Source organism: Corythoichthys intestinalis, chromosome 8 (assembly GCF_030265065.1).
Source record: "Corythoichthys intestinalis isolate RoL2023-P3 chromosome 8, ASM3026506v1, whole genome shotgun sequence".
In the NCBI taxonomy this organism is placed as follows: Eukaryota; Metazoa; Chordata; class Actinopteri; order Syngnathiformes; family Syngnathidae; genus Corythoichthys; species Corythoichthys intestinalis.
The window spans coordinates 3356908-3382769 of NC_080402.1; the positions used below are offsets into that span (position 1 = coordinate 3356908).

A 25862-nucleotide genomic window follows, 5' to 3' on the forward strand; every position below is an offset into this window, starting at 1 on the left:
AACCCCCCCAAAATGCCATATAACCCCCCCACAAACCAAAATGCATTTTGCCACATACCCCAAATAAATGCCACACGGCAAAATCCATTTTGCCACATGGCAAAAAAAATGCCACATGGCAAAAAAAAAAAGCCACGTGGCAAAAAAAAAAAAAATGCCACGTGGCAAACATTTTTTGCCACATGGCAAAAACATTTTGCCACATGGCAAAAAACACTTTTGTTTTTTGGCCCTGCTGACCAATTGACATATTTTTATATGAATTTTCATTTGATAAGGGGCAAACTTCACTGAGCTTTGACAAAATGTATGTCCTGCATCACGTGAATTTCTGGAACATGTTCTATTTAAAAAAAAAAAATTTTTTTTAACGTTTTGAATATGTTGGAAATATCACTCACAGGCTCCACACACTCAAATTTCTTCCTCTCCTGGATCTCCTGCAGCTTGCATACGTAGTCCAGCGACTCCTCCTGGAAGTGCTGCCTCATGGTTTCCACCTGGACGTCTGCCTGGAGGAAAAACACGCAGGAAACTATCATCATAATTGTGCACAGATGCAATGGAATACCTTACATAACTGTAAATTACAAAGTGGAATGAATGACGCTAGAAGGAGTCGTAATCGTTCATCTGACTTGACGACGATGAATTCAACCTATGAGTTGACAATATACACTCACCGCCCACTTTATTAGGTACACCTGTCCAAGTGCTCGTTAACACTTAATTTCTAATCAGCCAATCACATGGCGGCAACTCAGTGCATTTAGGCATGTAGACATGATTTAAGACAATCTCCTGCAGTTCAAACCGAGCATCAGTACGGGGAAGAAAGGTGATTTGAGTGACTTTGTTGTTGTTTGACATAAGTGTGCTACAGCTTTACAAATTGTCAAAAGTCAAGCAAGTCAAAATCTTCAAAAATCACAATTGTCTTGTTTGCCGTCTGTCAAGGTGAACAACTTCACGTTTAGTGAGGAGAGAACACGTCATCTTCATTAAGTAAAGTAAAAAAATAAGATACTGTGTGGTGCAATAAGGTAAAAAAAACAAAAAACGACTGGAGACAAAATGGCGGACAAGACTCTGGCGTCGTAAAGTCAAAATCACATAAGTCGAGTACGTTGTAACCTGGGGACTACCTGTATATATTGTCAGTTGTGATAGAGCCCTATGAATTCTGCCTAGCAACAAGTCAAAGCAATTGTTTTGCGCTACTAAAGTAGACTATCAGTTCATTACAGTTTAAAAATATATCTGTCAGCGCAAGGTACTGTATGTACCCCATATGTAAATGCTTGCCGTCCCACTGACTTCTTATCATATAAATATGACACAGAGTACTCTGTGCCACAACGTTTAGACAGTAACAATGTCAACAGTTTCAAGTGTCCTCTCTTATCACCTTACATGGACACATGGGACAGCAAAAACAAGCTAGCAAGGGGTAACCGGGGGTCTCCGTTCAGATGGCGCTATGGATTGGAGCACACATTTGACCTCGGTGTGAGGGTCAAAGCCAGTACACGCTTCCTCTGTGGACCAGCCAGGAAAAAATGTCACTAGAAGGTGCGTCACTGGGAGCCTCGTGCAGTTGGACGGGCGGAACACCACAACCCAAACAAAGACTGACTAAACAAAAGCGCTCGAACCAACCTTTTTTGAATGGGAATTCTCACTAATGTGTTGATTGACACAAATTCTGTATACAGTAAACTTTTATTTTTTGCGGTTAATGGACAAAAATAGACAAAACAGGGATAAACTGAGGTAAGTGTTAAAGTCAGGTACCACTCGCTAGCTTTAGCAACTCTTTCTTTAATAAAAATAAGATATTAGCATTTTCCTTGTTGGATTACACCAGTGCTTCTCAATTATTTTCTGTTACGCCCCCCCCCCCCCCCCCCAAGGAAGACGTAAATGTTTCGCGCCCCCCCAAACTCTGTAAATAGTATCATTTGTGTATAATATTACTATTAAAAGTACGCCTCTGCCTCACATTGTATCCTTTTTTTTCTATTAGAGAAAATAACAGATCAACTTATAAAGTATAACTTTATTAACATTGTTTTGTTTGTAACAGGAAAGACAACGCGCATCAATTTGCCTGAATTTATAAAAAAAAAAAAAAAAAAAAAAAGTCACATCCAAACTGCAAAAATACACTCAAGGTACGTTTTTGACCATTTGATACTGAAAAATAAACTCAGTAAATAATAACAAATTCAAATTGATTAGAAACATTAACTCGTGAGGAGAATATGCCAAAAAATTTGATCGAAAAAACAAAACTGAATAGAGGAAAAAAAACAAACAGTCCTTCTGTCCAAAGACACTGTCTTATTTTCGCTGCTCCCAGTATCACCTCCAGTTTGCAATGATGTGGCGTTATTTTGCACTGAGCATGCAAACAGTGCTCACTGGTTTACTGATATAACACTGACAAAGCGGGACGATTGTTGGCAATATTCGACACATTTTCGCTGAAAAACAACCAAGCGGCTTATCAATGAGATTGGGGTCTAATGTCTTTAAGTGGCGTCTTAATTGATTTGGCTTCCGGCTGTCCGCTATAATCATTTTTAGACACAGTAAACAGTGGTCTTTCCTCGTCTACCACTGTATTAAATGTCAAAGCCAAAAGATAAACGGCCCGAAAAAAGCGCATTCTCGGCGGCCGAGGGAGAACCGTGGGTGAGGGCGGTCGTCGTGACGATCCCAAGCCGAAAATGGCACCTCTCGGGCGGACACGTGAGAACTGGAGAAGACAGTGGGTCGCTGCGTGAGTCTGGCCGGAAAACGGCTTTCGAAAACGGCGCACAGCTCTCTCTTCCGTGTGCTCTTGCTTACTTCAAAAATACTGCGAGCACTTTGAAAATGAGAGCGCCACTGCCACCCACTGAGTGGATGTGCAAGTACACTTTATTCTAAAAAAGCATGTTCCCCGAGGTCACACGCGCCACCTCTGGGGGGCGCGCCCCACTATCTGAGAAGTACTGGATTACACACAGTTAACTGCAAATCATGACCAGGGAACATTCACTCCCACATCAGATCTATTTTTATTAGGGCGGCAGCTCTCGATTATTTTAGTAGTCGATTAATCTATGAACTAGTTCGTTCGAATAACCGAGCAATCGGATTCAGAACATTTAATACATTGCAGAAATAAATTTTAGGTGATATAAAACAAAGGCTTGCTAAGAATGCACTTTCAAAATAACGACTATCTGGTAAACATTAGCATTATATAGCATTTAAGCTAGAATACTTTTTCTATGCAAGTTAGCCAACTGCTGTAAACATTAGCATTATATAGCATTAAAGCTAGCGGATTTTTGCTATGCAAGTTAGCCAATTGTTGTAAAAATTAGCATTATATAGCATTTAAGCAAGCGGACTTTTGCTATGCAAGTTAGCCATTTGTTGTAAATATTAGCATCATATAGCATTAAAGCTAGCGGACTTTTTGCTATGCAAGTTAAGCAATTGTTGTAAATATTAGCAATATATCGCATTTAAGCTAGCGGACCTTTGCTATGGAAGTTAGCCAATTGTTGTAAACATTAGCATTATACAGCACTTAAGCTAGCGGAATTTTGCTTTGCAAGTTAGCCAATTGTTGTAAATATTAGTATTACATAGCATTTAAGCTAACACACTTTTGCTATTCAAGTTAGCCAATTATTGTAAATATTAGCATTATATAGCATTTAAGATAGCGAACCTTTGCTGTGGAAGTTAGCCAATTGTTGTAAACATTAGCATTATACAGCACTTAAGCTAGCGGAATTTTGCTTTGCAAGTTAGCTAATTGTGTAAATATTAGCATTATATAGCATTTAAGCCAGCGGAGTTTTTGCTATGCAAGTTAGCCAATTGTTGTAAATATTAGCATTATATAGCATTTAAGCTAACTGACTTTTTGCTATGCAAGTTAGCCAATTGTTGCAAACATTAGCATTATATAGCCCTTAAGCTAGCGGTCTTTTGCTTTGCAGGTTAGCCAATTTTTGTCAACATTAGTATTATACGTATAGCATTTAAGCTAGCGGAGTTTTTGCAATGCAAGTTAGCCAATTGTTGTAAATATTAGCATTATATAGCATTTAAGTTAGCAGACTTTTGCTAAGCAAGTTAGCCAATTGTTGTAAATATTAGCATTATATAGCATTTAAGCTAGAGGACCTATGCTATGCAAGTTAGCCAATTGTTGTAAACATTAGCATTATATAGCACTTGAGCTAGTGGACTTTTGCTATGCAAGTTAGCCAATTGCAACAATTGTTTACCTTACATCACAAAAGTCTTCGAGTTTAAATGCTATAAAATGCTAACGTTTTTTTACAATGCTCTTTACAAATCGTTCAAACACATATCCCCCCAAAAACGACTAAATATACTTCTAAACTAGATAACGAATGCATAACCAAAAATATTAGCTAAAACAAAAACATACCTTAGTTTTAACAAGGAGCAGCCGGATTCACCCATGTTAAATTGTGTCATATTCACTGTTGCCACTAGAGGGCAGTGTATCCACCCAAATCAATAAAACTAAATGCAAACATTTTCATAACAAACCATGACAACGCCACTAATTAAACGCATACTCGAAGCAGCAAAATTTGATTCAAAGCTTTTTTCTAATGTACAGTACATCTTGCTGTCTCGTGACTCAAAATGTAACAACGCCTATTTTTGTCATTTTTTACGAATACTTTTTAAATCCCTTGATGCAATGAATCCACTAAACGTGAATTAGTGAGCGATTACTGTGTAAGCCTTTTTCTTCAGTACCTCTTGTAGCTGTGGCTCCTTCTTCTTGGCGGACATGTTGAGAAGCTTCTCCAGCGAGCTGTAGTATTTCTCCGTCTCTTTCTCGTACTTTTTCCTCTCCGCCTGGAATGAGAGGAGCTGTGTCAATCTCAGGGGAAGAAGAAATAAAGCCGAAAGGGCTTGGGCGTCATACGGTACCCGGACGAGGCCGAGGTGCTCTTTCCTGAACTTCTCCAGGGGTTTCATGAGGGTTTCGGTGATGTTTCGCATCTTAACAGAAGAAAAGACGATCACTGCACTTGTACACTGCATATTTTAGAGAAGCTCAAAAAGTTGTAGATTTTTTGGTGAAAATGTAGACTATTTTGGGAGATTTGCCCCAAAAAAACAGAATTTGTAATATTTTGCAATCATATCATTTTAGTATAGAAAAATACAGTATTTTCCGCACTAAAGGTGCATCTAAAAGCCTTCCATTTTCTCAAAAGTTACCAGTGCGTGATATAATTCGATGCAATTTATACATGGATTAATATTGGGTAATTATAGCGTGACATTCCCTTTAGCACAGCTCCATCTAGTGGATGCATAATGCAACTCCAACTACTACTACTACTACTACTACTGTGCCTTATAATGCAGTGCGCCCAATCTATAAAATGTTTTAAAACAGGCCATTCATGGACGGTGCAACTTATATGTCGATGCGCTTTATAGTGTGGAAAAATACGGTCATATTACTAAGTACAATATTCAATGCCTCACTGTCAATTTAACTTCTATTCACACACAGGGCCGGCCCAGCCTATACGCAGTCTATGCAGCTGCTTAGGGCCCCTGACCGCTAGGGGGCCCCCCAATTTGACAATTGTTTAATTTATATTCTATTTTGTTTACTACAGTTTGCTTTTTTTGACTTTTGTGAGTTTTGATACTTGATTACAAGCTTGAAAAAATAAAAATTATTCTTTAACTTCTTTGAAGTTCTTCTTTGAAATTTGAAGTTTGCAGTGCAACAAAATCTGATTAATATACAAAATATGGACGTATGGGTTGGATTGCATGTATGGGTTTCACAGTACACTGTGACGAAATGGTGGGCCAAAAATATGGGCACCTTTGCATTATTTTGCTTAGGGCCCCCAAATGGCCTGGGCCGGCCCTGTTCACACATATTCTATGCGCAATACTTATTTACGTGCAATATTAATCTGCAATATTCAATACCTTCACTAGCAACAGCTGCTACTTCACTTCAATTATTTGCACTACCTGAACATAGGACTACCTCATAAATATACTTTATTCTTGCAAGCCACTTTTGTGATTTTTTTTTTACTTGTCCTGCACTGTAAAAGGAGATGCTCCACAACTTCATTGTACAACCGTATAATGACAATAAAGTAGGGCTGCGGCTATCGAATATTTCAGTAATCGAGTATTCGACTGAAAATTCTATCGATTAATCGAGTAATCAGATAAAACTTTTTTTTAGGTAGAGAGCAATTATAAATATACATGAGAAAACAAGACATTTAATCTAATATTGAACCATTTTCAGTCAATCAATGTCTTTATTTTCAATGAAAATTGTTGAAACTAGGGCTGCAGCTATCGATTATTTTAGTAGTCGATTAATCGATGAACTAGTTAGTTCGTTAATCGAGTCATCGGATAAGGAACATGAAAAATTAAAATACCTGAGCTGAGCCTCAAATGGTATAAAATATTAAATAAATAAGGATATATGTACAACAAAAGAACAATGGCTAACTTACATAGCAAAAGTCCGCTAGCTTAAATGCTATAAAACGTTAACGGATTTTTTTATTTTTAAACAATGCTCTTAACAAATGGTTCAGACACATATTCCCTCAAAAAACCCTAACCCTAACCCTAAAAAAATGGCTAAATATACCAATAATCTAAATTACAAATGCACTAGAAAAAACATTAGCTCAAACAAAAACTTATGTTGGTCTTAACATGGAGCAGCTGGATTCAGCCATGTGAAATGAGGCAGACGAGAGGGCAGTGTATCCACCCAAATCAATAAAACTAAATGCAAACCCTTTCAAAATAAACCATTACAACGGCACTTTAATTAAACCAATACTTATTGGTTGTTGGTATTATTGGTGCATTTACGGGTCACTTCCTGTTGATTTTTGAGGCATTCACTGATGACTTTGTGTTGATTTCGGGGCATTTATAGGTCACTTTCTATTGATTTTGGGTTGCTGGGGCATTTCACGTCACTTCCTGTTGAATTGTGGCGTTTACGGGTCACTTCCTGTTGATTTTGGGGCATTTACGGGGGACTCTGTTAATTTGGGGGCATTTATTGATCACTTCCTGTTAATTTTGGGTTACTGGGGCATTTCACGTTACTTCTTGTTGAATTGTGGCATTTATGGGTGACTTCCTGTTGAGTTTGGTGCATTTACGTGTCACTTCCTGTTGATTTTGAGGCATTCACTGGTGACTTTGTGTTGATTTCGGGGCATTTATAGGTCACTTTCTATTGATTTTGGGTTGCTGGGGCATTTCACATCACTTTCTATTGAATTGTGAGTTTACGGGTCACTTCCTGTTGATTTTGGGGCATTTACAGGTGACGTTCTTTTAATTTGGGGGTATTTATTGGTCACTTCCTGTTAATTATGGGTTACTGGGGCATTTCACGTCACTTCCTGTTAAATTGTGGCGTTTATGGGTCACTTCCTGTTGATTGGGGGGCATTTACGAGTCACTTCCTGTTGATTTTGGGGCATTTACAGGTGACTTCCTGTTAATTTGGGGGCATTTATTGGTCACTTCCTGTTAATTATGGGTTACTGGGGCATTTCACGTTACTTCCTGTTGAATTGTGGCATTTATGGGCGACTTCCTGTTGAGTTTGGTGCATTTACGGATCACTTCCTGTTGATTTTGGGGCATTCACTGGTAACTGTGTTGATTTCGGGGTTTTTATAGGTCACTTTCTATTGATTTTGGGTTGCTGTGGCATTTCACGTCACTTCCTGTTGAATTGTGGCGTTTACGGGTCACTTCCTGTTTATCCGGGGGCACTTACGGGTCACTTCCTGTTGATTTTGGGGCATTTACGGGGGACTTTCTATTAATTTGGGGGCATTTATTGGTCACTTCCTGTTAATTTTGGGTTACTGGGGCATTTCACGTTACTTTTTGTTGAATTGTGGCATTTCTGGGTGACTTCCTGTTGAGTTTGGTGCATTTACGGGTCACTTCCTGTTGATTTTGAGGCATTCACTAGTGACTTTGTGTTGATTTCGGGGCATTTATAGGTCACTTTCTATTGATTTTGGGTTGCTGGGGCATTTCACGTCACTTCCTGCTGAATTGTGGCGTTTACGGGTCACTTCCTGTTGATTCGGGGGCATATACAGGTCACTCCCTGTTGATTTTGGGGCATTTACAGGTGACTTTCTGTTAATTTGGGGGCATGTATTGGTCACTTCCTGTTAACTTTGGGTTACAGGGGCATTTCACGTTACTACCTGTTGAATTGTGGCATTTATGGGTGACTTCCTGTTGAGTTTGGTGCATTTACGGGTCACTTCCTGTTGATTTTGAGGCATTCACTGGTGACTTTGTGTTGATTTCGGGGCGTTTATAGGTCACTTTCTATTGATTTTGAGTTGCTGGGGCATTTCACGTCACCTCCTGTTGAATTGTGGCGTTTACGGGTCACTTCCTGTTGATTTTGGGGCATTTACTGGTGAATTTGTTAATTTGGGGGCATTTATTGGTCACTTCCTGTTAATTTTGGGTTACTGGGGCATTTCACGTGACTTCCTGCTGAATTGTGGCTTTTATGGGTGACTTCCTGTTGAGTTTGGTGCATTTACGGATCACTTCCTGTTGATATTGGGGCATTCACTAGTGACTTTGTATTGATTTCGGGGCATTTATAGGTCACTTTCTATTGATTTTGGGTTTCTGGGGCATTTCACGTCATTTCCTGTTCCTGTAGTGACCTATAAATGCCAGCAAAGCCAGGAAGTGGTCATGTTTGAGTGCCAATGACGGCTCTAGACGTCCAATACAGTAAAAATGAAATGGATGTCAAGCGCCATCAATTGCAGGCAGAGAGCTAAAATAGACACTATTCCAATGGAAGATTTTTTTTTTTTAACAGTGACACCTTTTCAAAACGAAATATCAATTCTTCGCGGGAGCATATCGATAACCTTTTGGGCTGCAAAGTATCAATATATTGTCACACCCCTACTATGCAACTTTTTAAGACTGACATCACACAGAAAAAAATAAGAATCCCAACTTGGAAGTCAACTGAGGTCCCACCATATCGTAAAACAAGTTAACATATTTTCCCCAAGTCCCGCGGGGGCGCTCCCGCAATTGCGACCGCCGGGACGTGTCTACGCCTGCAGCCCGTCTCGCTTTTCCTTACTTTACACTGTGATGTCAGCCCGCGCGACAGTCTCCGGCGTAAAAAGCTTGAAGAGAGTCACGGGTTGTCTTTTAATTACATAACCGCACAGGCGGAAACAACAAGGAGCTTTTATTAAAGCAGGATTTGTATTCATAGGAGCTAAGCAGCCACACCCGGGAAGGTGCAGCGGCAGTGACCCTTAGACTAGCAACACCTTCAGTCATAATGAAACCACTGAAGCAGGCCGTATGAAAAAACAGATTACCGTATTTTTCGGACTACAAGTCGCACTTGAGTATAAGTCGCACCAGCCATAAAATGCCCAACGAAGAGAAAAAAACCATATACAGTGGGGCAAATAAGTATTTAGTCAACCACTAATTGTGCAAGTTCTCTCACTTGAAAATATTAGAGAGGCCTGTAATTGTCAACATGGGTAAACCTCAACCATTGAGAGACAGAATGTGGAAAAACAACCCAGAAAATCACATTGTTTGATTTTTAAAGAATTTATTTGCAAATCATGGTGGAAAATAAGTATTTGGTCAATACCAAAAGTTCTTCTCAATACTTTGTTTTGCACCCTTTGTTGGCAATTACTGAGGCCAAACATTTTCTGGAACTCTTCACAAGCTTTTCACACAGTGTTGCTGGTATTTTGGCCCATTCCTCCATGCAGATCTCATCTAGAGCAGTGATGTTTTGGGGCTGTCGTTGGGCAACACGGACTTTCAACTCCCTCCACAGATTTTCTATGGGGTTGAGATCTGGAGACTGGCTAGGCCACTCCAGGACCTTGAAATGCTTCTTACGTTGTTGCCCTGGCTGTGTGTTTGGGATCATTGTCATGCTGAAAGACCCAGCCACGTCTCATATTCAATGCCCTTGCTGATGGAAGGAGGTTTTCATTCAAAATCTCTCAATACATGGCCCCATTCATTCTTTCCCTTACACAGATCAGTCGTCCTGGTCCCTATGCAGAAAAACAGCCCCAAAGCATGATGTTTCCATCCCCATGCTTCACAGTGGGTATGGTGCAATTCAGTATTCTTTTTCCTCCAAACACGAGAAGCTGTGTTTCTACCAAAAAGTTCTATTTGGTTTCATCTGACCATAACACATTCTCCCAGTCCTCTTCTGGATCACCCAAATGCTCTCTAGCGAACTGCAGACGGTCCTGGATATGTACTGGCTTCAGCAAGGGGACACGTCTGGCAGTGCAGGATTTGAGTCCCTGGCGGCGCATTGTATTACTAATAGTAGCCTTTGTTACTGTGGTCCCAGCTCTCTGTAGGTCATTCACTAGGTCCCCCAGTGTGGTTCTGGGATTTTTGCTCACCGTTCTTGTTATCATTTTGACGCCACGGGGTGAGGAGGGAGTTGAAAGTCCGTGTTGCCCAACGACAGCCCCAAAACATCACTGCTCTAGAGGAGATCTGCATGGAGGAATGGGCCAAAATACCAGCAACAGTGTGTGAAAAGCTTGTGACGAGTTGCAGAAAACGTTTGGCCTCTTATTGCCAACAAAGTGTACATAACAAAGTATAGAGATGAACTTTTGGTATAGACCCAATACTTATTTTCCACCATGATTTGCAAATAAATTCTTTAAAAATCAAACAATGTGATTTTCTGTTTTTTTTTTTTTCCACATTCTGTCTCTCATGGTTGAGGTTTACCCATGTTGACAATTACAGGCCTCTTTAATATTTTCAAGTGGGAGAACTTGCACAATTAGTGGTTGACTAAATAGTTATTTGCCCCACTGTATATGGGTTTTTTCTCTTCGGTGGGCATTTTATGGCTGGTGCGACTTATACTCAGGTGCGACTTGTAGTCCGAAAAATACGGTAATCTGTTTTTTCATAAGGCCTGCTTCACTGGTTTCATTATGACTGAAGGTGTTGCTAGTCTAAGGGTCACTGCCGCTGCACCTTCCCGGGTGTGGCTGCTTAGCGCCAGGTGCGACTTATAGTCCAAAAAATACGGTTTTCTAAAAAATGGAAAAAGACATGAACTAACTTTTTTTCCTGCTGAAAGTAGAGAGGGGGTTCCATGTTTATACATCAATAGAACAGAATTTTCTGTGGGCCTTGCAAAATCAGTCAAAATCCAGTAAAACTGCCGGGAGCGAAGGGGGTTAGTGAATGAGTTAAGGAGACTTAAAGAGCAATTGAAACCAATTTTTCCAAACAATTTAAGTCAGGTGTGTATCCAATCACTAATGAGTGATTTAAAGCTGCCCTACCCACTATAAAACACACACCTGGGAAGAAATGTCTTGATGAGAAGCATTTACTAATGTATATAACGGCTCGGTGAAATAAGCTGTCTTAAAACCTGCAATCAAGGGTTGTTGATTTGTATAAAGCTGAGAAAGGATACAAAACCATCTCAAAAAGTCTGGATGTTCATCATCAGAGAAGTTGTCTACAAATGGAAAGAGTTGGCACTGATGCTTCTCTCCTAAGGCGTGGCCATCCACCCAAGATGACGTCAAAAGTTCAGCGCAGAATAATCCGAGAGGTAAAAAAGAACCCTAGAGTGTCTGCTAAAGACTTACAGAAATCACTGGCACAGTCCAATATCATTGTGCACACATGAACAATATGTAAAACTTTGGCTAAGAATGGTGTTCATGGGAGGACTCCACGGAGGAAGCCACTGCTGTCTAAAAAAAAAAAAAAAAAAAAAAACATTGTTGCTCGTTTATGAAAGTTTTGGCAAAATATTTTGCGGACTGATGAAAACAAAGTTGAATTGTTTGGGAGTAACACGCAACGTGTGTGCAGGAAAAATGGAACAGCTCACCAACATCAACACCTCATCCCCATTCCATGGAGTGTCCAAGTGCCTTTTTGCGAACATTAAACGAGCCATATATGTTGGCCATATAGTTGATGTGTGCACAGAGCTATTGGACTGTGCCAGTGATTTCTGTAAGTCTTTAGCAGACACTCTAGGGTTCTTTTTTACCTCTCTGATTATTCTGCGCTGAACTTTTGGCATCATCTTTGGTGGACGGCCACTCCTTGGGAGAGAAGAAACCGTGCCAAAACTCTCCAATTGTAGACAACTTCTCTGACTGTCGATTGATGAACATCCAGACTTTTAGAGATGATTTTGTTTTCTTTCCCAGCTTTATACAAATCAACAATCCTTGATTGCAGGTCTTCAGACAGCTCTTTTGACCGAGCCATGATGCACATCAGACAATGCTCCTCATCAAGACAATTCTTACCAGGTGTGTGCTTTATAGTGGACAGGGCAGCTTTAAACTACTCATTAGTGATTGGACACACACCTGACTTTAATTGTTTGGTAAAAATTGGTTTCAAATGCTCTTTAAGTCTCCTTAGGCAGAGGGTTCACTTGCTTATTTTCTTCCCTTTGTCATTGTTTGCATGCTATTCTCATTAAAATATGAAAATCTATAAATGTTTGGGTGGCTTTAATTAAAGCAGACAGTTTTTTCATCTGTGTGATTTTGACAAAGATCAGATCACATTTGATGGGGATTTTATGCAGAACTGTGAGGAAAAGTTCAGATACTTTTTTTATATCACTGTATATACATATTTATTTTTCCATGAATTTTTTTATTTATTTGTTTTTGGGGTTTTTTTTGTTGTTGCTTTTTTTAATCTCATTTCTTCATTTTGGCAGCTTTGGTCCTTCATACTTTCTCTCCTGTTTTTACTCTGCACTACTGGAAACAAAAAGCAAATTTTCCTCCCGGGACCTTTCGCCGGATGACGGAGCAGGACTTTTAATAGATGAGAATACCAAATATGGATATTCATATGCTTGGAAATACACAGACACGGAGGTAATTCCCTGACTTTTTTTCTGTTCGCGCTCACCATCAGTTCTCTTTGGTCTTCCAGGTTCTTGAGGAATGAGGAGAACTCTTGCAGTGACTCATCTGGAAAATATGACTTTAATGGTTACTGATAAGCAAGATAAGGTCCATAAAAGAGCACAAAAGCGCTGCCCGGAGATGGTTTTTCAAAGTAAGAGCAGTGGTACGTGTACTGTAAAAACTGTAGTGTCGATGAGCACTTACCGATGCAGCGCTCGTCGTCCGTCTTGGCGTCGCCGATGTACTCGAATTGAAATTCTCCCAGGCACTGGGCGAACTTTCGTTGTGCCATCCCTAACTCTGAAAAAAAAATGGCAGAGAATAATTATTTTAAGTATTATTTAAGTTTTAAAAAATGCAAAAAATAAGTCTGGTGACACACACTTTTTCCTGTTTTTTTATTGTACAGAAAATACATTAATGACAATAAAACAAATGTAAAAATAAGTAAAATGTTTTCACTAGAAAATTCTATTTCTGGAAAAATTGCTATTTTTATTATATATTTTCCTGCAATTTCTTACATTTTTTTGTAACGATATTTTGATATTTTCTTATTATTATTTTTTTTCATCTTATTCAGATTTCAACATTTCCAAAAAAAAATATATATATATATATATAACTAAGTTAATAATTCAATCATAGTCAAATAAAAACAATAAAAATAATTTAAAATCTTATTAAAAAATATTAATAAAAAAACTTAAAATATATATTTTTTAAATGATGTCCTTATGTATTCCCTCAATGTTTTTTCACATTTTTAGATGTATTTTCTATTTTAATTCAATAAAAAAAAATTCTTTAGAATTACAAAATGAAAATTAAATGATTAAATTAATTATTAAATAATAATACATTAAAATTAAAAATTTAAAAATAATATAAAAGATATAATATAAATATATATTAAAAAATAAAACAATGAATAAAAATAAACTGTATTGAACTTAATGTAAAAAATAAAAAATTGTCTTTATGTATTCCCCAATGTTTTTGTTGTTCAATTTATTTAATTATCTCTTTCTCTTTCACATTTTTAGATATTTGCATTTTATTTAAAATAAAAAATAATATAAAAATAAAACAACGTCTTTTTTCATTTCAATTAAACTAAATTATAAAATAAATAATAATAAATTAAAATAAATTCTAAATAAATTCTATACAAAGGTTTTTGTTGTTCAATTTATTTATCTCCTTTGGGTTTTCACATTTTTAGATATTTTTCGCATTTTAATTAGTAGAATAAATAATAATAATTGTATTTAAATTAAATACAAAATTCTAATCAAGTTATTAAAATATAATTCAATTCAATTCAATTCAATTTTATTTGTATAGCCCACAATCACAACAGAGGTCTCAAAGGGCTTTACAGAGGCAATATGATACACAATCAGAAATGAAGCAACAAAGATGAATAGATACAGTTCAAGTCCTGGGTATCCCCTATCCTAAGACCCTCCAAAATATAAGATAAAAATAAAATAAAATAATAAAAATACAATATATGAACATATTTCTAAATTTTAACTTAAAGGGTATGTAGCGGCAAAGGGGGTGTCAGACATCAATAGAACCGTTACGTGCCAAGATAACAAATATTGATAAAGTTAACAAAAAAATCAATCACATTAATGAGCAATTATCGAAAATAGATCGAAAATGACCAACATTTCCGAAAGTGTTCCGGAAACAGCCGAATGGGGCGGAGACGTCATAACAAGGAAACAAAAGTTCGAGGCAGGTGCCATCGTTGTTTATCGACGAGAGAGTAGCGTTCCGGTTTGTTTGACTACAACATCACAAAAATGGTTCAAAACTGCTGTGCTATGTGGTGTACAAATAGTTATTTATCGGAATATAGTATCCATGAGTTCCCGAACGCGAAAAAAAAAGCTGGACTACGCAGACAATGGGTAAAGTTCGTCCGTGCAAAGAGGGCTAATTTTCTAGACCCAGCCTCCGGCACGGTTTTCTGTTATTTTCCACCTGAAAGCTTCTCGAACTATGGACAAGTGAAATTGGGTTTGGCTAAAAGATTGCTGCTCAAAGGAGATGCGGTGCCGACCATACACGCGCAGCCACCTAAATGTCCCGAGACATCAAGAAAGAGGACGATGACTGGCAAAGGAGGCTATGGCTAAGCAAAGGAGGGGAGCAGCCAAGCTCGAAATGGCCAGAGTGAGTACTCTTTTATAGTAAAAAAATGTCACGCATTGGATACAGGACTGGACACATGTATAAATTAGCGTTCGTAAAATATATAGAACAAATCCTCTGATCCCATTCATATTTGTGTCTGTTGGCAGAGCGAAAAGCTATGATAGCGCAATAAATGATAATTATTCTATGCATTCCTTTATTTTGCAGTCACCGTGTATCAGCTTCACAAAAAGAAATGCAAAACAAATCATTGGTGTTTCCCACACGATCTGCTGCCGATGTTTCATCAGTGTCATTGCTCCCCTCAATGACCGTTTCATTACGCTGCATTGGCGTTCGTTTGGGCTCAAATTGGTAACCTAAAACACCGATTAAAGCTTCGTAACTCTCCTCGTCACCATTAGAACACATTCGTTACGTCCTTCTACGTCGGATTCGTCGCTGAAACTAGAAACGAAATTGTCTGCCATCATCGCCGCCATTCAGTATTAAAGCACTGAGACTTTTTCTTGTTGAAGAAACACCCCTCACTGTCAATTCTGAATTTTATTTTATTGACAATGAGGGGTGTTTCTTCATGAGGGAACCGGGAATATGTGCAGGACGAACACAATGCATCAGCATAAACAGCTCAAAACACCCCTAATTCTCCCCTCACTAGAAGGAATTCTATTGATGCAGACAGGCGCTGCCCCCCTAGTGGCCGGTGGCACTCTCTTCACTTGTCGTGACGTCACGCACACAATCTGCCAGATCTCGGGCGCCGGTCGTTTTAGCTTGACAATCGAGCCAAATTTCTCTCATTTTCTTGTGTGTAATTACACGAAGTGGCATGATATGAATACAAAAGGCATGCGTTTATGGATAAATGATGGAATATTAACATTTTCCCAGGGCATGACATACCCCTTTAATTTAAGAAATAGAAATTTTAAAGAAAATAAATATGTATTTTTTTGATGTCGTTATGTATTCCCTAATGTTTTTGTTGTTCAGTTTATTTATCTCCTTTGGGTTTACACATTTTTAGATATTTTTCGCATTTTTTAATTAATAAAATAAAAAATAAGAATTGTATAAAATTAACTACTTTTTTTTCATTAAAATTAAATACAAAATTCTAATCAAATTATCAAAATATAACAAAATCATTTAAATAAAAAAAAAGAAAAAGAAATAAACAATTAAAAATAAATATGTTTTCATGATGTCTGTATGTGTTCCTTCGATGTTTTATTTTGTTAGTGTTTTAATTAATCTTTTTAGGTTTTCACATTTTTAGTTGTATTTTTTCATTTCACTTCTAAATAAATAAAAATAAAATATGTATTTTTTACGTATGTGCTTATGTATTCCTCCAATGTTTTTTGACAACACTCATCCATCTGACTGTGCTCCTCACATGCTTCTGATGACATCATTACTTTCCTCGTCTCTGCATTTGCTCTGGATTTAATTGGCAGAAACATCACTGCATACCATTAATCACCCACATTTGCATTGCGGTTAACCCCTTTGCAAACATCCTGTTCGTTGAACAAGCTCGGGCATCCTGCCGCACGCTGAAACTCGCGCGAAGCGCTGAGCTCATGATCCGCGTGCAACTCAAATAGTAAAAAAAATGACTCTACAAATAGAATTCACACGCGTGGCCAACCCAAACTATTTCCAGAGATTCCCCGACTTGGCGCGCGTACAGCGACGGCAGCGAGCGTTCCCCCTTGGGAAAGCGTGGCAGAATGCGGCGAGGGTATTTTAGGACTGGAGCTGTGCAACGTAAGGAAGCGTTGGCGCGTCTCTGGTGGAAAACAATCCGCTTGCGACATAAGAACTTTCTGCTGCTCAAGTATTATAAGTATGGCAGTCGTCTTTCGGCCTGCATGCGGTCGAGGCACAAGTGTGAGTCAGAGGAAATGGCACGACTCATGGGAAGAAATATATTGTGTAATATGGGGCGTATATTGCTATCAATCAGTTAAATACATATATTTTTTAGTTATCTTATACGGGATTCCTCTCGGACATGTCTGTCAAGCGCAAGCATCATCAAAGAATGAATAACATTTGCTCTGGAAGTTCGTCAACTGTTGTAAAAAAATAGCATTATATAGCATTTAAATTAGCGGACTATTGCTATGCAAGTTAGCCCATTTTAAAAAACATTAGTAATATATAGCATTTACGCTAGCTAGCGGACTTTTGCTATGCAAATTAGCCAATTGTATACATTAATATTATTTAGCATTTAAGCAAGCGGACTTTTGCTGTGCAAGTTAGTAAATTTTCGTGAACATTAGCGTTATACAGCATTTAAGCTAGGCGACTTTTGCTATGCAAGTTAGCCAATTGTTATAAACATTAGGATTATATAGCATTTAAGCTTGGGGACTTTTGGTGTGCGAGTTAGCCAATTGTTGTAAATATTAGCATTTTATAGCATTTAAGCAAGCAGATTTTTGCTATGCAAGTTAGTAAATTGTTGTGAACATTAGCGTTATACAGCATTTAAGCTAGGTGACTTTTGCTATGCAAGTTAGCCAATTGTTATAAACATTAGGATTATATAGCATTTAAGCTAGCGGACTTTTAGTGTGCAAGTTAGACAATTGTTGTAAATATTAGCATTATATAGCATTTAAGCAAGCGGACTTTTGCTATGCAAATTAGTAAACTGTCGTGAACATTGGCGTTTACCAGCATTTAAGCTAGGCGACTTTTGCTATGCAAGTTAGTAAATTGTCATGAACATTAGCGTTACACAGCATTTAAGCTAGGCGACTTTTTCTATGCAAGTTAGAAAATTGTTATAAACATTAGCATTATGTAGCATTTAAGCTAGCGGACGTTTGCTAAGAAACTTAGCCAATTCTTGTAAACATTACCATCATATAGCATTTAAACTAGCCGGCTTTTGATGTGCAAGTTTGCCAATTGTCGTAAACTTTAGCATTATATAGCATTTAAGCTAGCGGACTTTTGCTATGCAAGTTAGCTAATTGTAAACATTAATATTATATAGCACTTAAGCAAGCAGACTTTTGCTATGCAAGTTAGTAAATTGTTATGAACATTAGCGTTATACAGCATTTAAGCTATGCGACTTTTGCTATGCAAGTTAGCCAATTGTTATAAACATTAGTATTATGTAGCATTTAAGCTTGCGGACGTTTGCTATGGAAGTTAGCCAATTTTTGTAAACATTGCCATCATATAGCATTTCAACTAGCCGGCTTTTGATGTGCAAGTTAGCCAATTGTCGTAAACTTTAGCATAATATAGCATTTAAGCTAGTGGATTTTTGCTAAGCAAGTTAGCCAATTGTTGTAAACATTAGAATCATATAGCATTTAAGCTAGCGGACTTTTGCTAAGCAAGTTAGCCAATTGTTGTAAACATTAGCATTATATAGCATTTAAGCTAGCAGAGTGTTGCTATGCAAGTTAGCCAATTGTTGCATTGCATTGCATTGCATCGCATGCGATGTTTACCAGATACTTTCTGGTGCGCACTACAAATAATTGGGTGTACACGAGAAACAATCTGGTTCGAAACCAAGCAGGGTGAGGATTCAGTTACTATCCCACTCACCTGTGGAACAAGTTACCCTAAGGTCTGAAGTGTGCTCAGACCAATAGCCCCTTTAAATCGGGGCTCAAAACGCTACTGTTTACCACAGCGTATTCATAACTACCTGCAGGCCAGCAATATGTTTCGGCTTCACAATAAAGCTGTCAAACACAGACCGACCCAATTGACTTTGAACCTAATCTCGAACAAATCTTTACGCGCACACCGTGCTGGAATCCAATGCAGGGTGCGCAAGTCCTTATAAGGTGCCACTTGTCATGGCGCTCAGTGCACAAATAGCTCATATTTCTCTGCACGTGGAGTTACTGCAGTCTGGTTGCTCATGGTAACTGTCAGTGAATCTGCCAGCTTGCACCTTCACTCATTTTAAACTCCATGTTTTTGTTGCCTCTTTACCGGACATAACTACTCTAGCAAAGTGTTGCACAACTGCCATTTTTTTATGAGTACCTTGTCAAACATTACAAACGACAAGGCGTAGTCCCTAAGAGAGGATCTTTTAGTTCATATGAAAAAATGACATGCTAAACACATCATCCGTGTCACCGGTAGAGCAATTTTTCATGTTTTTCATTTGGCCTCTTGCAGCCTGTTGGAAAGAATAAGCATATTTTTTAAGAGACCCAGGGGTAAAATTTGTTGTCACAACATTGCATTGAACCCAGACACACCTTAACGAGAAGAAAATCTACTTCCTTTCATGATAGATGAAGCAAAGCCATGCTGCAAAGCTAATTTGTCAGTTTGTTGCTGTCTACAATTTTGACTTTTAAACTAGACACTGCAATTTCTGGAGAAATTACTCTGGGTCTTTGCTGTGTGGAGATACAGATCTTAGCCCCGCCCAGGTTGGTGTGGGGACATTTCGGGGACAATATCAGGTCACTTCCTGTTTATTTGGGGACATTTGTGGGGCGTGTCCTGGTCATATCAGGTCATTAGGGGACATTTGGGGGCATGTCTTGGCATTTTAGGTCATTTGGGGACATTTGGGGGCGTGTCTTGGTCCTTTTAGATCATTTGGGGACATTTGGGGGCGTGGCCTGGTCATATTAGGTCATTTGGGGGCATGTCCTGGTCATTTCAGGTCATTCGGGGACATTTGGGGGGCGTGTCCTAGTCATATCAGGTCATTTGGGGACATTTGAGGGCGTGTCCTAGTCATATCAGGTCATTTGGGGACATTTGGCGGGCGTGTCCTGGTCATATCAGGTAATTTGGGGACATTTGGGGGCATGTCCTGGTCATTTCAGGTCATTAGGGGACATTTTGGGGGCGTGTCTTGGCCATTTTAGGTCATTTGGGGACATTTGGGGGGCATGTCTTGATCATTTTAGATCATTTGGGGACATTTGGGGGGCGTGGCCTGGTCATATCAGGTCATTTGGGGACATTTGGGGGCATGTCCTGGTCATTTCAGGTCATTAGGGGACATTTGGGGGGCGTGTCCTAGTCATATCAGGTCATTTGGGGACACTTGGGGGGCGTGTCCTATTCATATCAGGTCATTTGGGGGCGTGTCTTAGTCAAATCAGGTCATTTGGGGGCGTGTCCTAGTCATATCATGTCATTTGGGGACACTTGGGGGCGTGTCCTGGTCATATCAGGTCATTTGGGGACATTTGGGGGGAGTGTCCAAGTCATATCTGCTCATTTCCTGTTGATTTTGGAACATTTGTTTTTTGCCATTGAAAATGAATGGGTAATTTGGACGTCCTTGGCCGTCAATGGCATCGACTTACAGTTGCGGCAATGGAATTCAAGTACATTGGCATCAATAGAATTGACAAACATGGCTGCAGATGGCATTAAACAACGTAAATTAGTTGAAAATGAATGGGAAATTTGGACGTCCATGGACGTCGATGGCATCGACTTACATATATGTCAATGGAATCCAAGTACATTGGCATCAATAGATTCGACATATATGGCCGTCAATGGCAAATTGGAAAATTCCATTGGAAGTGAAAGGGAAATTTGAACCAACGTTGCCTCCCATTGAAAATGAAAAGGAAAGTTTTTGGCAAATTTCTGTAATTCAATAAAAACCGTAATTTTTTTCCCCCAAATTCTGTATACAACTTTTATGCCCCTCACCATCCCGGAATTTTTGGTGTCCAAATTATGTGATTTGGTCAAAAAATTGTAGGACTACATACATTTTGAAAATTTGTTTTTTCCCCCCCAAAATCGGTGAAAAATCGGCGTTTACGGGCGAACGGAAAGTTTTTTTTTTTTTTTTTTATTCTTCAACCTCACGGTTTCTCCAGTCTAAAAACATAGCAGGACCGCTAAATTTAGGCATATTTGAGAGTGTCAAAGTTGAAAATGAAAGGAAACATAACATTGATTCAACATTGTTCCAATAATAATAATAATTGAAATATTATGCGGACTTTCTAAGTATTTCAAAAATTCAGTCATTGCCTGCCATTGACGGCAACAGATGTTGTTCCACATTGACTGGGAAGGGCTGAGAGCAATTGAACAACAAATTGTGATGTTACCACTTTCAATACTCGTAATGGCTCACGAGCTACTACAAGCTAGCTACTTAGCAAGCAGCAGATCTCTGCTAGTAGAAAAAAAAAAAACACTATTGGTGTAAATAATAATGAATAGTAAATAATAAATTCATTTAGACTTCTCGACTTGGCTCCATTGTATAATAAATTAGCGCTAAAAAAGTTTAACGCTGTTATTAGAAAACAATTAAGTTTGCCTAAATTAACTTCTACTCAGCAAACATCAAAACTAAGTAGGCCTTTTCTTGTTTGCCAATCACATACTAGCTAGTAGCGGAGATCTCCTGAGAGCTAGTTAGCTAGCCGATCGTGGCGATCTGCTGCAAGCTAGTTAGCTAGCTGATCGCGGCGCTCTGGTGCAAGCTAGTTAGCTAGCTGATCGCGGCGCTCTGGTACTAGCTAGCTAGCTAGCTGGTAGTGGAGCTCTGCTGCTATCTAGCTAGCTAACTGGTAGGGAATATCTGCTGCTGCTAGCTAGCGGAGATCTGCTGATAGCCAGCTAGCTTGCTGGTAGAGAAGATCTGCTGCTAGCTAGATAACTAGCTTGTAGCGGCGATCTGCTGCTAGCTAGCTGGTAGCGGATATCTGATTATAGCTGGTAGCGGATATCTGATGCTAGCTAGCTAGCTGGTAGCGGAAATCTGCTGCTAGCTAGCTGGTCGCAGATATCTGCTGATAGCTAGCTAGCTGGTCGCAGATATCTGCTGATAGCTAGCTAGCTTGCTGGTAGCAGAGATCAGCTGCTAGCTAGTTAAATAGCTGGTAGCGGATATCTGCTGCTAGCTAGCGGAGATCTGCTAATAGCCAGCTAGCTTGCTGGTAGCGGCGATCTTCTGCAAGCTGGTAGCGGATATCTGATGATAGCTAGATAGCTGGTAGTGTATATCTGATGATAGCCAGCTAGCTGGTAGCGGAGATATGCTGCTGGTAGCGGATATCTGCTGCTAGCAAGCTAGCTAGCTGATAGCGGATAACTGATGATAGCTGGTAGCGGATATCTGCTGCTAGCTAGCTTGCTGGTAGTGGAAATCAGCTGCTAGCTAGCTAGATGGTAGAGGAGACCCGCTGCTAGCTAGCTATCTGTAGCGGAGATCTGCTAGCTAGCTAGCTGGTAGCGAATATCTGATGATAGCTGGTAGCGGATATCTGATGAGAGCTAGCTAGCTGGTCGCGGATATCTGATGATAGCTGGTAGTGGATATCTGCTGCTAGCTAGCTTGCGTGTAGTGGAAATCAGCTGCTAGCTAGCTAGATGGTAGCGGAGACCCGCTGCTAGCTAGCTAGCTGGTAGCTGAGACCTGCTGCTAGCTAGCTTGCTGTTAGCGAATATCTGATGATAGCTGGTAGAGGATATCTGATGAGAGCTAGCTAGCTGGTCGCGGATATCTACTGCCAGCTAGCTAACTTGCTGATAGCAGAGATCTACTTGAACTGTACTTTATTGCGTACAGCCATTTACATTTTAAAAATAGAGGGAAAAATGACTAATTGCCTCACTTGGAGAGCAAAAGATTCCAGTTAGAATCTTGATCAAAGACAGATGCAATTTCATATCTGATGCCCTGTGCGATGATGCAACTCTCACGCACGCCTAGCGTATTATAAAGACAAGCTGTGTGGACTCCATTACATAAAACACGAGGAATGATCACATGAGACGCCGGAATTAATCGACAACAGGCGCCATTCGGAAAAGAAAAAGCACTTTCGTGTAACTGATTCAAGAAAAAAAAGAGCGATACAGAAAGGTCCAGATGGCCTAAAAAGCTGCTGTGCTTTTTTTGCCTTTTAAAGCCAAAGCATTTACAGCAAACCTGGGAACTGTCAAACTTGGCTGGTTTCTCTACAGAAAGCCAGAGACCCCCACTCTGCCGGCTCAAGGCGATGAGTCATGAGTGGACTCCACCTTGCAGCCATCTGATGTTATAGGCAAGCTTTTCTTTGAGTGCAACTGGGTAGAAAAAAACATGGAAATCAACAGGCTCACTTGTATGCCGTAAACAAGAGCGCCTCTATTCACAGGAACAGGTGTGGAGTGCAGAACCATAAGCAGTCGTAACAAATCATCTAGGCAATCTGGACAAAAAAAAAAAAAAGCTCAAAATTTAGAGATATATTTTACCGGTTAAGTTTTAAAGAATCTTCAATGAAAACATAAGAAAATAGAGCATAAATGACATCAATGTTAACATCATATTAGCCTGCATTTAGCAGACAACACTTGTCGCGGTCAATATTTGAAACACTGGACTCCAAATTAACACATACAAAGTGAATACTATATAAAACACATGAAATAAAATAAATATTAAACAAAATAATGAAGACATTCATTTAATAATACTATAGTTTACAAAATTAGTGACATTTTAAGAAGTATACCAGTTCAAAAACAGAAAAATTGATTGTATTGTGTTGTATTGTGATTGTACATCTTTGGCCACTGGGAGTCAGTGTTGCGCCTAGCAAAGACGCACAGACAGTAGAATTGTGTCGTAGAAGAACATTTTGTTGATGTAGCTTGTTTTAGGTATCGACCAAAGAGCTTATTAGGCTCGAGCGTTTACGTCACAGCAGCACGGGATCGTGCGAGATTTGCGACAACGCAGCCATTTCGGAAGCACGTCTGCATCACGGGACATTTAAACTTAACGGCAAATACAATTCAACTACGAGTGCCAAAGATGGAAAAATGTAGGGAAAACTTGCCAGTTCGATACAGAGACAAACTTGTTACCACGACAAAGGACAGATGTTTAAGCAATTTTAAGGATGTGAACAATGTTGACCCTCACGAGCAAGCCGAACACAAATGGAATAAAGATGTCGACAAGCTTCCACCACTACACGAAATGGACATCATGCTGTATTTAGTGTATGTTACTACACTCATCAGCAATTCCGAAACCACAAATCGCTACAAAGCTACGAACAGTTTTGCTGCGGATGGGTGCAGGATCTGCACATTATTACCATAGCAAACGGCAACACCATCTTTCTAGCAAAGGTAGGCAATGTGTGTTTACATTAGTCTGTGACCACGGATGTACAAATTTTTTGTTGCAGAAAATGTAGCCTGTGTACAAATTCTTTGCCACTCTCTCACGTCAAAATATTACAGCTTTTTCATTTAGCAACGACAGGAATTATGTCTTATGAAGACAATGCACATGTATGCATGCTGGTTGTTTAGCTGTAGCTATAGCTAACAACAGGCCGACTTAGGGCATAAAGTTACTGAAATTTGCGTAAACAAACGAAATTAACTTACCGGAGTGGAAGTGCATAGAGCAAACTGTGTGTGTAACTGGAGAATCAAACGTTATTCCTTCTGATCGAGGCCACCCATGCCATTCTTCGACGTTTGGTAAGTTCAGATATGACCTTTCCCTCGCCTTTTCTCCATGTAGGGATCCGGAAGAAACTCAATGGTGTTCCGTCGAGCTGTACATTCTCCTTTCTATTCGATCGGTTGTTGCAATTCTTTACCGCACAATAATTTCCAACCATTTTTAAAGAGCGACCTGTGTTGAAATGCCTCACTGTTTGTTTTTCGCTTCCACAATGGCGATAGCAGCGGAAACCTCGCGAGTGCCACGTCTTACGCTCGAGCCTAATACTGTTTCTTATCGATGTTTCTGGGACATTTGTAAGAAATGTTGTAAATACTATGACGTCATGCTAATCTGCATCAGCACTTTGATGGCAGTTGTTCCTGTATATTAGCATGAAGCTAATGAGTTCTTCAGGAACGAAAAATCATTCAATGTTAGCCTAGCTATCCCATTTTGGGTTCATGTATACATTTTATGCCAATTTTCATCAGCGCTTTAATGGTGGTTGCGATTGTATGTTAGCATAAAGCCAATGAGTTCTTCAGGAACGGAAATCATTAAATGCTAACCATCCCATTTTGGTTCCTTGCATACATTTCATGCTAATTTTTTTTATCAGCGTTTGAAAGGCGTTTGCCTCTCTACAGTAGCATTAAGCTAATAAGGTCCCCAGGACCAAAAAACATTCAATGCTAGCCAATTTTGGTCCCCTGTATACATTTCATGCTAATTTTCATCAGCTGTTCAATAGCGTTTGATATTGTATATTAGCATTAAGCTAATGACAAAGAAAAAATTCAATGCTAGCCATCCCATTCTGGTTCTATGTATACATTTCATGCTTCATGTTATTCTGTGATTAAATGCGATCATTTGTCTTGGTTTTTACATTTGTTGATTTAAATGTGATTTTTATGATCTTCATGTGATGTAAAGCACTTTGAATTGCCTTGTGTTGAATTGTGCTATATAAATAAATTTGCCTTGCCTTGCCTACATGTCATCAGCGCTTCAATGGCATTTGTGATTGTATAGTAGCATGAAGCTAATGACTTCGTCAGGAACAAAAAAAAAAAAAAACATTCAATGCTAACCCATTTTGGTCGCATGTATACATTTTGGGCTAATTTTCATCAGCAGTTCAATGGCGTTTGCTACTGTATATCAGCATTAGG

The 25862-nt window shown here is 39.1% G+C and overlaps 1 protein-coding gene across 2 annotated transcripts in view; it reads right to left on the reverse strand.

The window, feature by feature from the left end:
- The window catches only part of arhgap10 (Rho GTPase activating protein 10), a 138981-nt gene that overhangs the window by 94187 nt on the left and 18932 nt on the right, over nucleotides 1-25862 (reverse strand). For both annotated transcript variants that reach the window (XM_057843222.1, XM_057843223.1), the window contains 5 exons: nucleotides 13269-13364; nucleotides 13066-13127; nucleotides 4981-5052; nucleotides 4804-4905; nucleotides 402-512 (listed from right to left, as the gene is read on the reverse strand). In XM_057843222.1, the coding sequence (XP_057699205.1) occupies nucleotides 402-512; nucleotides 4804-4905; nucleotides 4981-5052; nucleotides 13066-13127; nucleotides 13269-13364 (443 nt within the window). The remainder of the gene's footprint in view (nucleotides 1-401; nucleotides 513-4803; nucleotides 4906-4980; nucleotides 5053-13065; nucleotides 13128-13268; nucleotides 13365-25862) is intronic.